General features: G+C 45.6%; 1 protein-coding gene across 3 annotated transcripts in view; it reads left to right on the plus strand.

The window, feature by feature from the left end:
* Positions 1–15,547, plus strand: part of CLUH (clustered mitochondria homolog) — a 42,482-nt gene extending 26,935 nt beyond the window's left edge. For 2 of the 3 annotated variants that reach the window (XM_052803183.1, XM_052803182.1), the window contains exons 13-26: positions 719–819; positions 2,938–3,090; positions 3,730–3,792; positions 4,483–4,727; positions 5,515–5,599; positions 6,292–6,445; positions 6,785–6,924; positions 7,037–7,117; positions 7,754–7,879; positions 8,391–8,512; positions 9,947–10,040; positions 10,820–10,954; positions 12,285–12,358; positions 13,545–15,547. In XM_052803183.1, the coding sequence (XP_052659143.1) occupies positions 719–819; positions 2,938–3,090; positions 3,730–3,792; positions 4,483–4,727; positions 5,515–5,599; positions 6,292–6,445; positions 6,785–6,924; positions 7,037–7,117; positions 7,754–7,879; positions 8,391–8,512; positions 9,947–10,040; positions 10,820–10,954; positions 12,285–12,358; positions 13,545–13,713 (1,742 nt within the window). In that variant the 3' untranslated portion in view covers positions 13,714–15,547. The remainder of the gene's footprint in view (positions 1–718; positions 820–2,937; positions 3,091–3,729; positions 3,793–4,482; positions 4,728–5,514; positions 5,600–6,291; positions 6,446–6,784; positions 6,925–7,036; positions 7,118–7,753; positions 7,880–8,390; positions 8,513–9,946; positions 10,041–10,819; positions 10,955–12,284; positions 12,359–13,544) is intronic. The other variant, XR_008237419.1, reaches the window with a different exon arrangement.
* Positions 15,548–15,668: the final 121 nt, after the last annotated feature.

Genomic DNA, 15,668 nt, shown 5'->3' on the forward strand with positions numbered 1-15,668 from the left:
ACATTTTGGTAAGCAGGTCACAGTGCCCTTTCAAATGCATGCATCGGTTGCAGGCACTGTATGTAGCTTTCCATGGCTGGAATCAGTGTTTTTTTATTTGGAAGTACCGAAGAAGCTCCCAGAGTGTTTGTGGGGGTGAATACCGAGCTGTATGCATGCAAATGGAGAATGGCCATATAGTTGAATTTAGCTTGGAATAAATGTGGACCATGTGTTTTGAAACGCTCAAGCATCTTCTAAGGCTGGTAAGGATTAGTGCTTTGGCACTGACTTTGCAGCTAGAACTTAAAACCTGATTTTAATTTTAGTGTGCAAAACCAAAAGGCTCTGAGTTTCTAGCACTTGCAGTATTTGCTGGTCCATCTGCTGAAATGTTCCCACTCCAGTCTAGCCAGTTGACTCTTTTGCACTGGTACTGTACACAGCACTTTGCAATAGGTAGAATGGATCAGATAAAGAGCAGAATTGGGGCTTTTAAAAGCTGCGTTAAGAATGAATGAGTGGGCAAGAGCAGCACAGCTACTAATCGAGCAAAGCAGCTAATGCTCTTTCCATTGAAACATGTTGTAGAGAGATGAGTTTTTGAAGAAGGGTCTTTAATTCCAGGGAGACAGAATCACGTTAACTTTTTACCTGCTCTTACTATATGCTTTCTGTATATGACTTGTTTCTTCTTTTGAGTTGATGTTTTTTATGTTTTTCTCTCTTACTTTCGTAGGTGTTCGTTTTCCTGAATCTAGCAAAGAGGAGGTGCAGGATCAGAAGCAGTTGCTGAAGGATGCTGCTGCATTCTTGCTGTCGTGCCAGATCCCAGGTTTGGTAAGGAACTGAGGACCAGCAGTCATGTCCCCTCTGAAAGCTTGCCTCAAGCCTGGCCACTCTGAGCAAGCACTGACACAGTGGTACGCCAGCTTTACCTCCCCAGCAAATGCTGTCTTCTGCTGGCAGCCAAGTTCTGGCACCAGTGGTGAAGTACGGTGAACAGTGCAAGCATAAGAGGGATTTTTCCATTTCCCGTCTTACATCATGGCACAATTTTCCCACCTCAGTCCAACAAAGAATTTTTGGCACTGGTAATTAACAGCTATTGCTAAGTGTTTGGGACAATAAAGACCACATAAGTCATCCTCCCTAGCCCTGGGCATTCTGCACGACTTACTGTATAATCTGACCCTGATTGTGACTCAATTGGTGACTAATAATTTGGAGTGAACTGGGAAATTGTTCTTACTAATATCTACTGTAAAACTCCCTCTGTAAGTCTTAAGTGTTTTGGATGCTTACCCATGCACCTGGCTAGGTAAGAAATACCAGCTTTTCCTTTCTCAAGAGGCTCTCTAAATTGACTGCTAATGCATATGTTACTGCAGGCACTGTAACTAGGAGGGCAGAGTTGATGATCTCCACTCCAAGAGGTTCAGGAGTTGTTGGTCTTATGTAGGAGGGGATTTTCCTTGCTGGAAAGTTTCATCTGAACTCTAAATCCACTAGTTTTGTAGTCAGCATAATCTTTAAGACCAGCTATTCAGTCTTTAAATAAAAAAACAGGGGGAGTGATTCAGAAAAGGGCTTGGTGACTCTTGTTTTACAGGATAGTTGATACACGAGTATATAAACCCAAAATGCTGCACAAGCATGTGTGAGGGCAAGTTACAGGCCAGCTGCTGTAAGCAGGGAGTCCTCTGTACTCTGCATATCAGAGAGTAACCAGTATTACTCCATGACGTGAATTAAGTCACTCTTTATCAGTGCTACAACACAACTTAAAATGCTAGTGCCATATCCCCTTATCAGCTAAGTGTGCACAACTCCGTGTAGTCTTTTAATTGGAAATGTTTTTAGTTAGTGACCGTGAGGCCCTTAAAGAAGGGTTAGCCTGCTAGTTCCACAAGCATTAGTTAAGTAACCCATGCTAAGGGGAAAGTGGTTCTCATTGCCTGAGCCACAGGAGTTCTCTGAGTCCCTGCTCTGCTACTGAGTTCCTGTGTGGCCTCCGGCAAACCACTGGAAGCTGTATGCTGAATTATGCTGAACGCCTCGCTGGTCGTCTTGGGCCACTTGAGACACTGCATGCTCAGCACTTGGTTACAATCCTCTGTGCTGCTCCACGGGGCCTTTGCCTCTGCTTGTTTTGCACAGGGAATTGGATGAAGTCCGAGTTGTTTTACTATGGCAGTTGATCTCTCAACACCTCAGTTGCCCAATCCTTGTTGGGAGTGCGTAGTGCTGCTCATTCACCACTGAGACGTAAAAGTGGTACAAGCAGCAAGGAGCTTGCACAAACTGCTTTGGGCTGTCTGCTGCAGTTGTTGCCCCTGCCCATGTAGCGTGGTGGTCTCTGGTATTGCAGCACTCCACCCACCAAAAGAGCCTTGCTCGGCATCGCTGTCGCCCTTCGGGGCGACCCTGAACCCCAGGTAACAGAGGCGTGTGTGACCAGCAGTTGGGGAACAGCAGTCCTGCCCCCCGTGCCCTCGCAGTGCTGGGCGGGTTGCCATCCTGTTCGTGCTGGAGAAACAGCTCTCCCTCCCGCTGCTGCCACGACGCCGCTCCTGCTTGCGGCCCCGCAGCTGCACGGGGGGCTCGGGGCTAGGGCAGCTCAGGGTTTCCTTTGTGCCGGATCCCAGAGCAGAGGAGGCACTACCCAGAGCTCCCGAGGAGTCTCTCCAGGCTTATCCGCTTTGCCGGCTGCGGAGCCTACGGCCTGAGGTAGGGAGCACCCGGCAGCCCTGGCTCTGGCTGATCAGTGTTCTGTACTTGCCAGTTCTTGCTGTGCTTGTAACTTAAATGTCATCCCTGGAAATTGCCTTCTCTGTCAGGCAACGCCTTTTTCCCTTCCCAGGCAGATAACTTTTTTTTTTTTTGTAATTTTTTTTAAATTGAAATTCTTTCCTTCACGTTTGCTCTCAGTAACCAAAGTTTGCATCTACCTTTCAGGTCAAAGACTGCCTGGATCACACGGTGCTCCCAATGGATGGGGCTACCTTAGCAGAGGCCATGCACCAGAGAGGCATCAACATGCGTTATCTAGGCAAAGTGATCAACTTCATCACCAAGACCCCTGGCCGTGCTCAGCTGGATCACATTTTTGTAAGCATCAGGCTTAACTTCAAGCTGTCAGTTAAAACTGCCTCTGGCATAATTTGCCCTGTATAGATTCCAACTTGGCCAGTTGTTTTCTCTATGTAAAAATAAACAGCTTCAAAAGTAGAGGAGGAGGGGGAAGGACCTGTAAGTGGTGGATGGGGAATTTTGCTCCCAAATCCTTAATGGCTTTCATAATGTTAGGGAGTTTGAGTGTCCTTTGGGATAGAGAAGTGCTTCAGGGATTCCCCAAGCGTAATAGCAGGTAACACACAGTTGGATTTTAAGCCATGCATTTTTTAAGCCTCTAAGATCCATTCAGGCTTTGGATCAAACTGGAAAGCGTTGTGAGTGTGGCTGCCCATGAGCATGCACAGGGCTAGTGCTGCAGTAGCTCCTGGATGCACGGTTAGAGCTGAGCTGTGCTGCGCGGGGTGGCTTGTGGCCACCATGCACGGGTGTGCAGGGGGCTCTTCCCCAGCTCCAGGAGTGTTGTCAAATGCAAGACAGTTCTGTGCTGCAGGGTAAGGACTGGAGAATGTGTCTTCTGCAGATCTTGATAAAAGCCCACTTCAAAAGCAAAGTGTATTTTTCATTGTTATTGCCAACTGACTCTTGGTCTCTGTTCTTTATTCCTTTGGGTAGAAAATAGGAATCAGTGAATTGATCACTCGATCGGCTAAACACATCTTCAAGACATACCTCCAGGTATGACCTGCAGTCTGACCTCTTGCCTTGTGTGTCCTCTCAAATGACTTTTTTCCACAAATAGAGAGCCGTTTGAGTCCTTTCTCTCATTAGGCAGTTCATGGGTGTTGCTTAGCAACGGGAAGTACAATCTCATTAGTGCTAAAATAGGTACAGGCCTGTGTGTAAGGGAAAACAAGTTCCCACTTGAAGATAGCTTTCCCGGAGAGTAATCATTCATGCTTTTCTTCCCTAGATTCTCACTCATTATGTTGAAGGCTTTTAAAAGTGAAATCACAGCTTGTTTTCCTTGTAATACCTTTTCCTCTTAAACAGTGTTGCTTTTGCCCTTCTAAGAAGCTTTTTTTAATAGCATGAACACTAATGCATCCTTATACCTGTCTGTACATAACATAGCAATACACCTGGCTTTACTCCAGTCTCAAAATCTTCTTTACACTTTCTAGTTTCTCTGTCCCAGGTAGTAGCCTGAAATGGAACTATATATTTGTGTGTGTAGGTATATACTTAGCTCTTATATCTACATAATTCTGTCTGTGCTAGTTCCACTTGCAAATACTGCCTTCCTCTCCCTCTCCTGAAAGGTTTTCCTGTTTCTGGTAGGACTGGATTTGTGTGAGGCTCAGGGTCGGAGTAGTGCCTGTGTGATGGTGGGTGTCTTCCAGGACTGATTTTGGTGTCTTGCTGTAGGGCGTGGAGCTGTCGGGTTTATCAGCAGCCATCAGCCACTTCCTCAATTGCTTTCTAAGCTCCTTTCCAAATCCCATTGCCCATCTTCCAGCTGATGAGCTGGTCTCCAAGAAAAAGAATAAGAAAAGGAAAAACAGGAACCTTGGAAATGCTGATAACACTGCATGGGCCAGCATGACCCCTCAGGAGCTTTGGAAGAATATTTGTTCAGAAGCAAAGAACTACTTCGATTTTAGTCTTGAATGGTAAGCAGAGCAAATTACCCTGTCACCAAATGTCTGTAGCTCTTACTGTTCTTTAATAGGACCTGCCTTTTTGACTTGTTTTCTGTTTGAATATACACTTGTACTCTTGAGGGAGTTTTACAGGCTTATAATGGAAAGAAATCAGGCAAAGAGTAGCAGGGGGAAGTGTAACTGAGATTTGAAATGAGGTGAAACCTATGAGGCAAAGGCAGCTAAGACACCCAGAGAAGAGGGGAAACTTTTCCTTAGTGGTGCACAGGGGAGCAGAAGGCAAGAAGCTGAAGGAGTACAGTCAAAAGATATTTTTCTATATAGATGATTTAGGCTGAAGGGAGCTTATGTTCCAAAAACAAGGACAGCTTCTCCTGCGTCTGAAACAGAGATGGTGAATGAGGCTGCTGGAAGGTGCAGATGGTGAGTGTTAAACTGGAAGCACAAGCAAAGTGGCCCAAGAGAAAAACCATGACTAGTTGGCTAAATCAGTGATCATCCCTTCACGTCAGGGACAGCTCACTCTTTACCAAGAGCTGAAGGCCTTCAGACTCTCGCCTAAACTCTGTGGTGAGCTTTGAAGAGAACACACATAGGATTTGAGTAAAAAGTGCAGTTGTGCGTCTCCGTAAGCTTTAATAGACCATTAACAACCACTGTAATGTTAGTAGTTCGTTTCAGTTAGCACCTAGCTGTAGAGGGACCTGTGCTTCAGATCTTCAGATATACCACAGCAGAGGGATGTCCTTGAGCAGAAACTTACCTGAGAGCTGAAGCTCGTGTGTGCTTTTTGCAGTGAGAATGCTGACCAAGCAGCTGAAGTATATAATCTACAGAAAATCACCCTGCTTCGTGAAATCTCCCTCAAAACTGGAGTCCAAGTAAGATCCACATCTTCCCTCCCTTCCCCATCATGTTCTATACTGAGAAACATGAAGAGTAAGTGCAAACTGCTTTGCAGGGGACAGCCTTTCAGACAGACAGTGGGAGCCCCTAAAGGTCTTTGTGGTGTTAATGTTGAAATAAAGGTTCCAGCCCTGGGGATAGAGATTTCTAATCCAGTTTCCTTTTAGAGTGAACTTGCTGTGCATCTCCCTTGGAAGATTAGCCAGCCTGAATACAATTCCTGTAGCTTGCTCTGTCTGACAAACCAAACTCGCCTCTGAAGTTTTCATGCACGTGCATACTCCCCATCCAAAGAGAAGCAGCTCTTTGGCTGAGCAGAGCAGGACTTTGGGGTTGTCCTTGCTTGAAGAACAGGGGGTTTCCTTCCCCACACCACTGCCTTCTTACTCCCGTGGGGTGCGGGAGTTTGGCTGGATGGGGTTGCCCTGTCGGGGCTCCAGTACTGGCACGACCATGGCTTGGCACTGCTGTGTGATTTTGCCACGCACACATGGTGGTGCGTGCCTACACATGACCTTCTTTCAAAACTCTGTCCCTGGGGAGTGATAACAGGAGATGTTTTGACTGTGAATCTGCATGCAGAATTCAAGGCTTACTTTCCCCTCTTTCCTTGCCGAGTACCTATGAAAGTGGTGACCATGACCTCCGGTCTTTTCGGTTCCTCCAGATACTGCTGAAGGAGTACAACTTTGACAACAGGCACAAGCCTACCTTCACAGAAGAGGATATTCTCAACATCTTCCCTGTAGTGAAGCATGTAAACCCCAAAGCCTCAGATGCTTTCCACTTCTTCCAGAGCGGGCAAGCAAAGGTTCAGCAAGGTACAGACCCAACATGCCTCTGCCTGTTGAGGTGACTGCTGATAAAAGAAAGAGCAGGGTATGTGTGGCATGGCCCGCTGCCCTCTACCAATATACCCCCACCCACCCTGTTTTGGTAGAGAATCGTGGTCTCCAAGACCATTGGAAACACACACAAGCTATAAAGTTACCAACGATGAACAAGGATGGATGCAGGGCAGCATTTTCCTTCCCCTAGGTTTTAGTCCTTACACAAGGCAGTGACCTGTGGTACTGTTTTCACTTTGTGGGCAATGCCCTTCTCCAGTAGTATGCGGGGTTATTTAACATACATACGTATATTCATATAACTTTTTTCAGGTTTCTTGAAGGAGGGCTGTGAGCTCATCAATGAAGCCTTAAACTTGTTCAACAATGTGTATGGTGCTATGCATGTAGAAATCTGTGCCTGCCTGAGGCTGCTAGCTCGTCTCAACTATATCATGGGAGATTATTCAGAGGTAAGCAAGGGCTTGAATAGGGTCTGTTTAGTCCTCTCATTCCTTCCCCATGCTTGCTTGTTCAAGTGCATGGCACTGTGTGACTTGCTCTTGGGTCTTCTGTTCTGTTTAGGCCTTAAGTAATCAGCAGAAAGCGGTGCTAATGAGCGAGAGGGTCCTGGGTATTGAACATCCCAACACAATTCAAGAATACGTGAGTACAGGGTGCTGGGAGAGCAGCAGTGCCTCGTGTGTCCGTGTGGAGCCTGTGAGCCCTAATTCATGTCTGCATCCAGAAAACAGTTGCAGTTCTCCTTCCTTCTGCAATGTTCTTCCCAGAATCCTCCACTTTTAAGTTTTGTATCTTATGATTTTGTAAACCAAATACCTAAGTGTTTGCATTATAAATGTCCTGCATGGTCAGTGTTTGTCCTACTCAGTTTAGAATTTTGGGGGTTTGTCTGCTGAATGTTTATTTATAGTCATTAATTCTGTTGGCTTTTGCCCTGGGCTTACATCAAAAACAAAGAAAGAGAAAGAATCCTCCCAAAAGCACAATCAGAATATCATATACACACAGGTCAATTTTGAAATATTCCTTGAGGTGCGTAAGAGAAACTGAAGTGAAACACTTCAGCTTCCTCAGTGCTGTGTCTTGTGTGATGCCTCAGTGGAGCTGTAAATCAGCCAGCAGATTTGGACTTTTCTGAGTGGTTGAAATCCTTTTAACTATAAAGGAAGACCTTTTTATTTGTGTGCAGCTGAGGAAAAAAGTAGAAAGGAGAGATTAGTTTGCTTTACAGTGTAGTAAGTAAAAACCATTAATGCTGGATTACTTCTTTTGTTATAGATGCACCTTGCTTTGTACTGCTTTGCAAACAGCCAGCTCTCTACAGCATTGAACTTACTGTACCGTGCACGCTACCTCATGCTGTTGGTATTTGGGGAGGATCATCCAGAAATGGCACTCTTAGATGTAAGTAATCTTTTAGAGTCTTCAGGCTTCTAATCTCCAAGAAACCTCTTAATCTTTAAAATGCCATAGTGCTGGCTATTTAAAATAAACATTTAGGCACTGCTTCCTCTGCCCTGGGTTACTACCAGTTAGTACTATTAGAAGAAGGGAAAAAAGGAGTTTGACTCTTTGTAGCTGGCGAGGTCAGCGCTCTGTGCTGGGCACGCTGGAGACGTGGGTTCGAGCGCCTGTAATCCTTGGGCAAATTACTCAATTTAGCCTGTTCTTGTTGCCTTTGCATAAAATGGAGAGAGTTCCTTCTCTCTCTTTTGTCTGGCTTGTTTGGACTGAGCTCCCAAGGGGGAGGATGGTCTCCTGTCATGTGTTATGTGCTACAGAGATATCCACTGGGGATTTGTGGCTGCTACAGCCTTTTCAACAGCGAAATACCTGTATGGTCTTGGTATTTACAAAGCAATAAATGCGTAGTTTGAATTTGCTTTCTGAATGCCTACTTGACTTCTTTGTGCAGAATAACATTGGCTTGGTGCTCCATGGGGTTATGGAGTATGACCTGTCCCTCCGGTTCCTGGAGAACGCGCTGGCCATCAGCTCCAAGTATCACGGCTCCAAGTCTTTGAAAGTTGCACTAAGGTGAGGCAGGGTGGAGTGCTGGGCTGGGTCACTGTACTGTTAAAGAGAGTGAGTACATTCACTGTGTGCTCATATGGGAGGGATCTGATCTGGCTGTGTCCAGCTGTGCCCTGTTAAACTAGAGATTCAGTCTTTTCCCTGCTGTCAGACTCCTTGGGACTGCTGGGCTGCATGAGTCAAGGTCATGGTGCAGCATCCAAGGTTGTCATCTTGAAAGACAGAGATCCCTCGTTCTTAAAGTTAATTGTGGGATCTGCTGTAATGCTGACTGCCTCCAAAATCTGTCAAGATGACCCTGGTCCTTGTAGACTCTCAGCAGAAAAATATATGTGGCAAGTGAAGGTTGGAGAGCGAGGCTAATGTAATTATACTGGGAGACTGGGACGATACGTAAACACTTGTATTTAATTGTTTCAGCCCTCAGGGAGCTATCTTTGAGAAGCATATAATTTGCTTTTGTCCTTTACCATAAAGCCTTGTATTTGAATAAAATACTGCATGGCTTGCTTGTGTTTCCAAGGGAGCTATGAGTGGTCGGCACCTTTAGGATCTGCTCTAAATACCCACTGCTCTTTGGGGCTGTATGCACTGTCCTTGAATGCAAAACTGGCTCATTCTCAACCAAGCAGTGGCCCACTCCTAATTACTACTACCACATTGCAACCCATCTGTTCTTCGTCAGGGTGAAAATAAATCTTATTAAGCACCCACAAGAGTCTGATTTGTTTTCCAGCAGTTGATGGATATGCATTCTGCAGAAAGCATCTTGCCTTCCCTTAGTAGCACTGGGATGCTTGATGAGATTAATCACCTCTCACAGAGTAACACTGCCAAAACCAGAAATCTTTTTTTCATTCCAGAAACACTAAGGAAGCAAAGTCCAAGCCAAGTCAGCTCTCGCAACTAGAGAGAGCCCAGGTGACTTGGGTCCCAGCTCTGCCACTGTTTTGCTGTTTGTTTCTGTGCTGGAAGTGTTTTTGATTTAGTCTGTGAAAAATCAAGTAATTCACACGTTTGCTTTCTAAGAAACAAAAAGACCCTATTGAAGGGTAAGGGCTTGTGGCTGCTTCCTTCTTCAGTTAACAAATCTAGTCCCGAGATGTTCCTGTGGATGTGCTGCCTCCATTCAGTTCACTGCTGTGGTCTTCAGCTTTCCTGGGTGCAGGAGGAAAAAATCCCCAGTTCAGTCTTTATTCCTGTAGGTCACTTCTCAGCATTTCAACAACAATCCAACCTAAATCAGCATAATATATTAATCTCCAAACGGAGTGGGGAAAAGTAACTGCCAGCGTGCTGTATTCAGAGTCCAGTGTCTGTCTCCTTTCACGCTGACATTAAGACTTCTAGCCTAAACATTATGTTAGTCATGCTCACTGTAGTGCAGAAATGTTTCTTCTTCATGAAAGTACCTCTAAACCCTTTCCCTTCCCTCAGCCACCACTTGGTAGCCCGAGTGTATGAGAGCAAAGCAGAATTCCGGTCAGCTCTGCAGCATGAGAAGGAAGGCTACACCATCTACAAAAACCAGGTAATGAGCATGTGTGCTGTTAATTTGTGTCATATCACTTTACTGCCAGAAACAAGCAGTACCACTGCAAAACAGTGCCACAACTTGGAACTCGGGCAGGCCGTTCTTACAAACAGCTCTGAGCAGATGCCAGGGAATTGTCTTTCTAGGGACGGGGTAGGACTGCTGCCCTGTACAACAATTGACCGCTTTTATGCCAAAAGTCTTTGAATAGACTTCCTGTAAGTTTGTTCTTGCTGTACCTGTGTCACTGGACAGAAATTTCTGTTGGTGGTATCGCCCCATGTTCTGGCATGGCACTGAAAGAACTGGTCTGTTCTTTCCACTTTTTGCACCACCTGTCTTTTAAATACCAGATCCAAACTAGTTTGGTAGTTGAGCTGTTTCGTGGGCAATACCTTCTCCTGCTCGCAGCCCTTGCTGTTGCACAGTGAAACTTCTGCATCAGCCTGGGGTCTGCCTGAACACGTCTGCAGTTGTACATGGTGATTCAGCGCCATCTCACTGGCTGAAAGCACAGCCTGGTGGAGGGAATGCCACTCACCCTGCTAACATGCTCCTACTTGATGGAAATGTGTAATGTTGATAATAATGCTCCTAGAGGAGTTTTTTTTGTTTGTTTTTTGAATGCCAAGGCAGGTGAAATCCAGTTCTGATGAGTTTCTATAAGGATGTTGAGCTAGCAGAGACTAGGAGTGCACCCTGGTTGTTTGGCTCCTGTTCTGATTTGTAATGTTGTACCTTTTTTTTTTTTTCCTTTTCTCCCCTTTTCTGATTAGCTTGGAGAACACCATGAAAAGACCAAAGAGAGCTCTGAGTACTTGAAATACCTGACTCAGCAAGCAGTCGCTCTTCAACGCACAATGAATGAGATTTACAAGAATGGCTCCAATGCGAACATCATGCCGCTTAAGGTAACCTTTATGCAGTGAAAGCAATTGAGAGTACTTACCATGAAGGCAGAGATTTGTGTTTAGCTGCTCCTGGAGGACACATGAGTGTATGCGTGCAGACGTTGCCTGTGCAGGAGGTGGTAATGGCTGTGCCAGTTGCAGACCCTTTGCGGGCAGGAGGTCCCTGCAAAAGCAAGAGGCTCAGACAGACATAGCACAGTGTAACCAATGTGGACTGAACATTTGTCCCCTCCGCTTCTGAAAAGAGCGGTTCTGGGCTCTGGCCCTTTCTCCTGAGCTCAGGCAGATGGGCGCAGCTGAGTGTGTTGCAGGGCACCCAGGGAAATCGGTAAGGACGCGCTGGGCAGCTCGCAGTGTGGGAGCCTGGGACACCTACGCACAAACCTGCCCCTCCACTGACTCACTGGCTGCGGGCAGGTTGCTCAATCCAAAAGTACTTCAGTTTCCTCATCCTAAAAAATGCTGTCGTCTTTCACCAGGTGCTTTGTTCTCCTTCCAAGGGTTTTGTGGTGTGGGGAGGCTGGGCAGCAAAGCGGAGCGTGGGGGGGCCTGCCTTGCCTTGCTGTACACAGAGCAGGAGCAGATTGGCCTTCTTGGGCCAAACCCAGCTGCTCTTATCCGCCTGTGCACCTGGCAGATCACACCAGCCCGGCTGTGGCATATCTAGGGGAGTACGCACTAACTTGTGTGATGGGTGCTCTCCCCGTCGTGCTGTACACCAGCGGCTGCCGGAGGATTGCGAGCCAGCGGGTTGGGAAAGAGGCTTCCAGCTGCAGAGACTCCCTCCTGGTAGAAAGAGCAGGGAGGATAGTGCTCTGTGGGAGTGGTTGGGTTTTCTTCTCACTGCAAAGAACTGGGTACAGAACTGAGGAGTTTATGGCAGAGTAATTTGAGCATAAGGACCTTGAGTCAAGTAAACAGTCAAGTCCAGGAAATAGTGTCCAGCTAAGAGGCTCAAACGCATAAAATACTAATAAAGATTTTACCTTTGTTACAACACTTGGAGGAGGGAAAAAAAAAATAACCCAACACATTTTGAACTGACATCTACACTGCATTTAACTGAAGTCCTGCAGAGTTCAGAGGAGCAGTTGCCCATAGTGACTGGCTGGGGACTTCTGCATGCTGCTTTTCAACTTATGGGTATAAAGAGGTAGAAAATATAAATTACGCCACCTTACAGCTATTAGTGTGTCATATGGGACCTAGGTTTTTCTGAACTCTTTGTAAATGGTATCTGGACTTGCTTAGGAGCCCTGAGTTCTTCTGTCAGGGTTTTGGCTTTTAAAACTGTTTTGTTTTTGTTTTTTTTTTTTCTCTTATGCTGTAGTTCACAGCTCCCAGTATGGCCAGTGTCCTGGAGCAGCTCAACATTATCAATGGAATTCTCTTCATTCCACTAAGGTAGAGTGATACCTCTGTGTGTTGTACCTTTAGAAATCAAGTAGTCTTTTTGTATTATCTTTGTCCCTGAGACAGCATAAACCCAATGCTTCCCTCTGCATTGAGAGTCATGTGGCATTTCCAGTGATCCTGGGTACCTCTTCTCTTCAGGCAGCACTAGGCAAATAATGGCAGAAATTGTCACTTCTGCATAAAAACTGCTTTTGAAGGTGCTGGGTCCTCTGAAGGCACTCCTGGACACTTGTGAAGGGATGGTCTACAGCATCCCTGGGCAATCCTTAGTGGCACTAAAAAAAGCTCCTGGTTGGAAGAACATTGCATGAAACATCAAATGTCCCTTTCAAAACTGTAACCTTGAGCTTGTAGCAGCAATCTGGTCTCATCAACCCCAAACTGCTCTGTGAAGCTAAAGGAAATCAGGCAAGCTTCCTGGAGAGTTGATGCATCAGTGGGCAAGACCACTATTGTGTGACTTGCCCATGGGTTGCTCTGCATCTCCCCTCATCGCCTGCTCTCAGCCTGTCACCCTGGCAGCAAAGGGATTCTTCTGTTTAGCTCTGTTTGCGGAGTGGGAGGTAGTTGAAGCAGAGTCAGTGGTCTCTACCCAGAAGAAATGAAGTGAGCAGTGCTGGGCTGTGAAGAACAGCACTGGCTCTTCCACAGACAAGGCTGCTTAGCAGGGTAGTTGCTTTAAGTACATCTTGGAGGTATTCCTTCCCCAGCTCTACAGGATTTGTTTACAAAGAACATTAGCCAAGATCATACTACTAGCTGATTATTGTCATCTTTAAGACCACCCTAAACAGCATTACTCTTAAATTTTTTTTCATTTATTATAAATTGTCTCTTAGACTTTTAGTTGAAAATTTGATTGGGGTGGTGGTGGAAAAAGATGACGTGAGCTGAGACTGTATTCTTCTAATGATATAAGTAATCACCAATAGTAAAAAATCCACCAGCAGCAGCCTGGACATAGACAAGATTAACCTCAGTGCCTCTGCCCATGTCCTGGTGCCTCTTGGTTCAAAACTAAGCATAGAGCTTGGCTTAGGTATTGCTGAGACCTGGGACCTGGCAGAAGGAGGGCAAGTGCTAGGAGCATTTCCTATTATACTACCTTGTCTCTATGCTTCACGCTTCCTAAAGCTAGTCTAATGTTTGCTACCCTTCCTGGTTTCCCCTTCAGCCAAAAAGACTTGGAGAACCTTAAAGCAGAGGTGCAGCGACGCCAGCAGCTCCAAGAAAGCATAAAAAGTGGCGAACAGCTGGAACCAGAGGACAAAGCTGTAGAGGGGAAAGAGGCTGAGCCAAGCATGCCTTCTGCTGAGATCCCCTTAACACAGAGCTCTGCTTAATGTGTACCTCGCTTAAAAAAAAAAAGTTTAAACCACCCTTTTCTGAATCTGACCCAGGGTCTCGGACTCCCCTGGAGCAGCTCCTCCTTTTTTGACAATGTTATTGCACTGGTACAATTAATACACAATGCAAAGAACTAATCTGAGAAATGTAATCTGTCTGACTGAGCTTGTGTCTGCCACGTGAAGGGGAAGGTGGCCAGGATGCAGCAGCATACGAAAGACCCATCCTAGGTGAGCGCAGCCAGAGGCTGTCATGCCTGCGTGTGTGTGTACGTGTTGTGTGTGTGCGCATATCATCAGTTATTTCTACTTTGTACATATGAATTCCAAATGAACTGTCTTGAGGTATGTAACATTTCTCAGGTCATTTTTATGTTGACTAAGGACACTGCTTTGCTAAAACAGTACAAAACCAGCCCCATCCACTGCTCAGCGTTCTTGTAAAATGTGGATTCCAAGCCAAAAGATTTATTTCCCCCCCCCAGTCACTATCCCAATTCATGCTAAGGAAAACTAAGCAGCCATATTTGTATCGCTTAGATGACTGAAGCCTGTAATGTGTGTATGTAAGTGGGGGAATGTACAGCATTTTCTACATCAGGATATAGCCATTGGATTCCTTTTAACCATTTTTTCTACTTTTGGTTGGCAGTTTGGCAATTCAGTGGGGTTTTGTAACATTCACATTCTAATTTTCAAGGTAAAGATATAGATAGAGAGGTATATATATATATATATGATACTTACAGTTCCACCTCTGCTCTGCTTGCAGCTGAGTAACTTAGGATACTGTATCCAAAGAGTGAGGGCTTGATGTTTAAAAAAGCGCACAAACTTCCATTACAATGGAAACCCCAGTGCCTAGAAGAGATTGGTAATGGCATCAAACAAGGTCTGAACTAAAGTGATTTAGCAGAAAATTGTGGCCCTATTAAAAAGGGGGAGGGGAAGAGGGGAGGAAAAGTCAGAAATAGGGACTTGGTCTCATTTGCAGTAGCAACTGTAACACAGAGCTGATGGACTTTAACCTGGCAGGCAAGTTGAATTAGACTGGAATCATACATTTCCCACAACCTGAAATTACTAGGCTTCGGGGAGGGAGTTTAAATAAAAGCTAAAATTCCCACAGCACTGAAACCTATGGCTAATACCTTCTTAACTTTTTTTGCACACTGGTTTTTGAGATTGTTGCCGGGGGAACGTCCATTGCTGGCAATGGATGTTACTGAAATGGCAGATGCCACTCAACAAATCCTTATGGCCCCCTCCCCATCACACACATGTCCCGTGGGGGTTGTCAGTGGCTAGTGCGTACTCCCCTGGCCATGCCAGTCACAAAGCAGGTAAGATGTGGCCACTGTGGGCCATAGCATGCCGACAGAGTTGAATGTCCTTTTTTCCAAACAGATCAAGCTGTAGAACAACTTCTGATTGCTGGTCCACAGCCACCCTGTGCTGACAAAGGAGTCCAGTCTCTCTGTCTCTCTCTCACATGTTGTCTGTCATGGATAGTACCCTGTGCTAATTTGCATTGCTTCTTTTACTGACCTTCTGGAGAACAAGTGCTGTCACTGTGCTCTGTACCCTTGGTTTCCTGTACTATGTTACAGGTATTTGTAACTCTTGGTGGGGGGGAAGGGAAGGAGGGGAGCAGCCTCCGAGTTGTTAGAGGCAACAAAGCAGGAGGAGTCTTTACTGCAAAAGACCTTGCTCCTATTAGAAAAATTCTGAATTTCCTGGAAAGCAATCAATAAATGACTACAGTGCATCTTTCCTACAAGATTTTTCCTTTACTAGTGTCTTTTCAGTCCATTAAAAGCTTTTTAAACTATTTTAGGTACTTTATTTATTGGTTTCTTTGCAGTTTGGTGCAAGGTGTTGGATACCGTTACCTGAACACCATCCCTGGAGCCACCATTTCTGCTCTTTTGAGCAGGAGCGAATAGACAAGA

The sequence above is a fragment of the Harpia harpyja genome, chromosome 12, assembly GCF_026419915.1.
Source record: "Harpia harpyja isolate bHarHar1 chromosome 12, bHarHar1 primary haplotype, whole genome shotgun sequence".
Classification (NCBI taxonomy): domain Eukaryota; kingdom Metazoa; phylum Chordata; class Aves; order Accipitriformes; family Accipitridae; genus Harpia; species Harpia harpyja.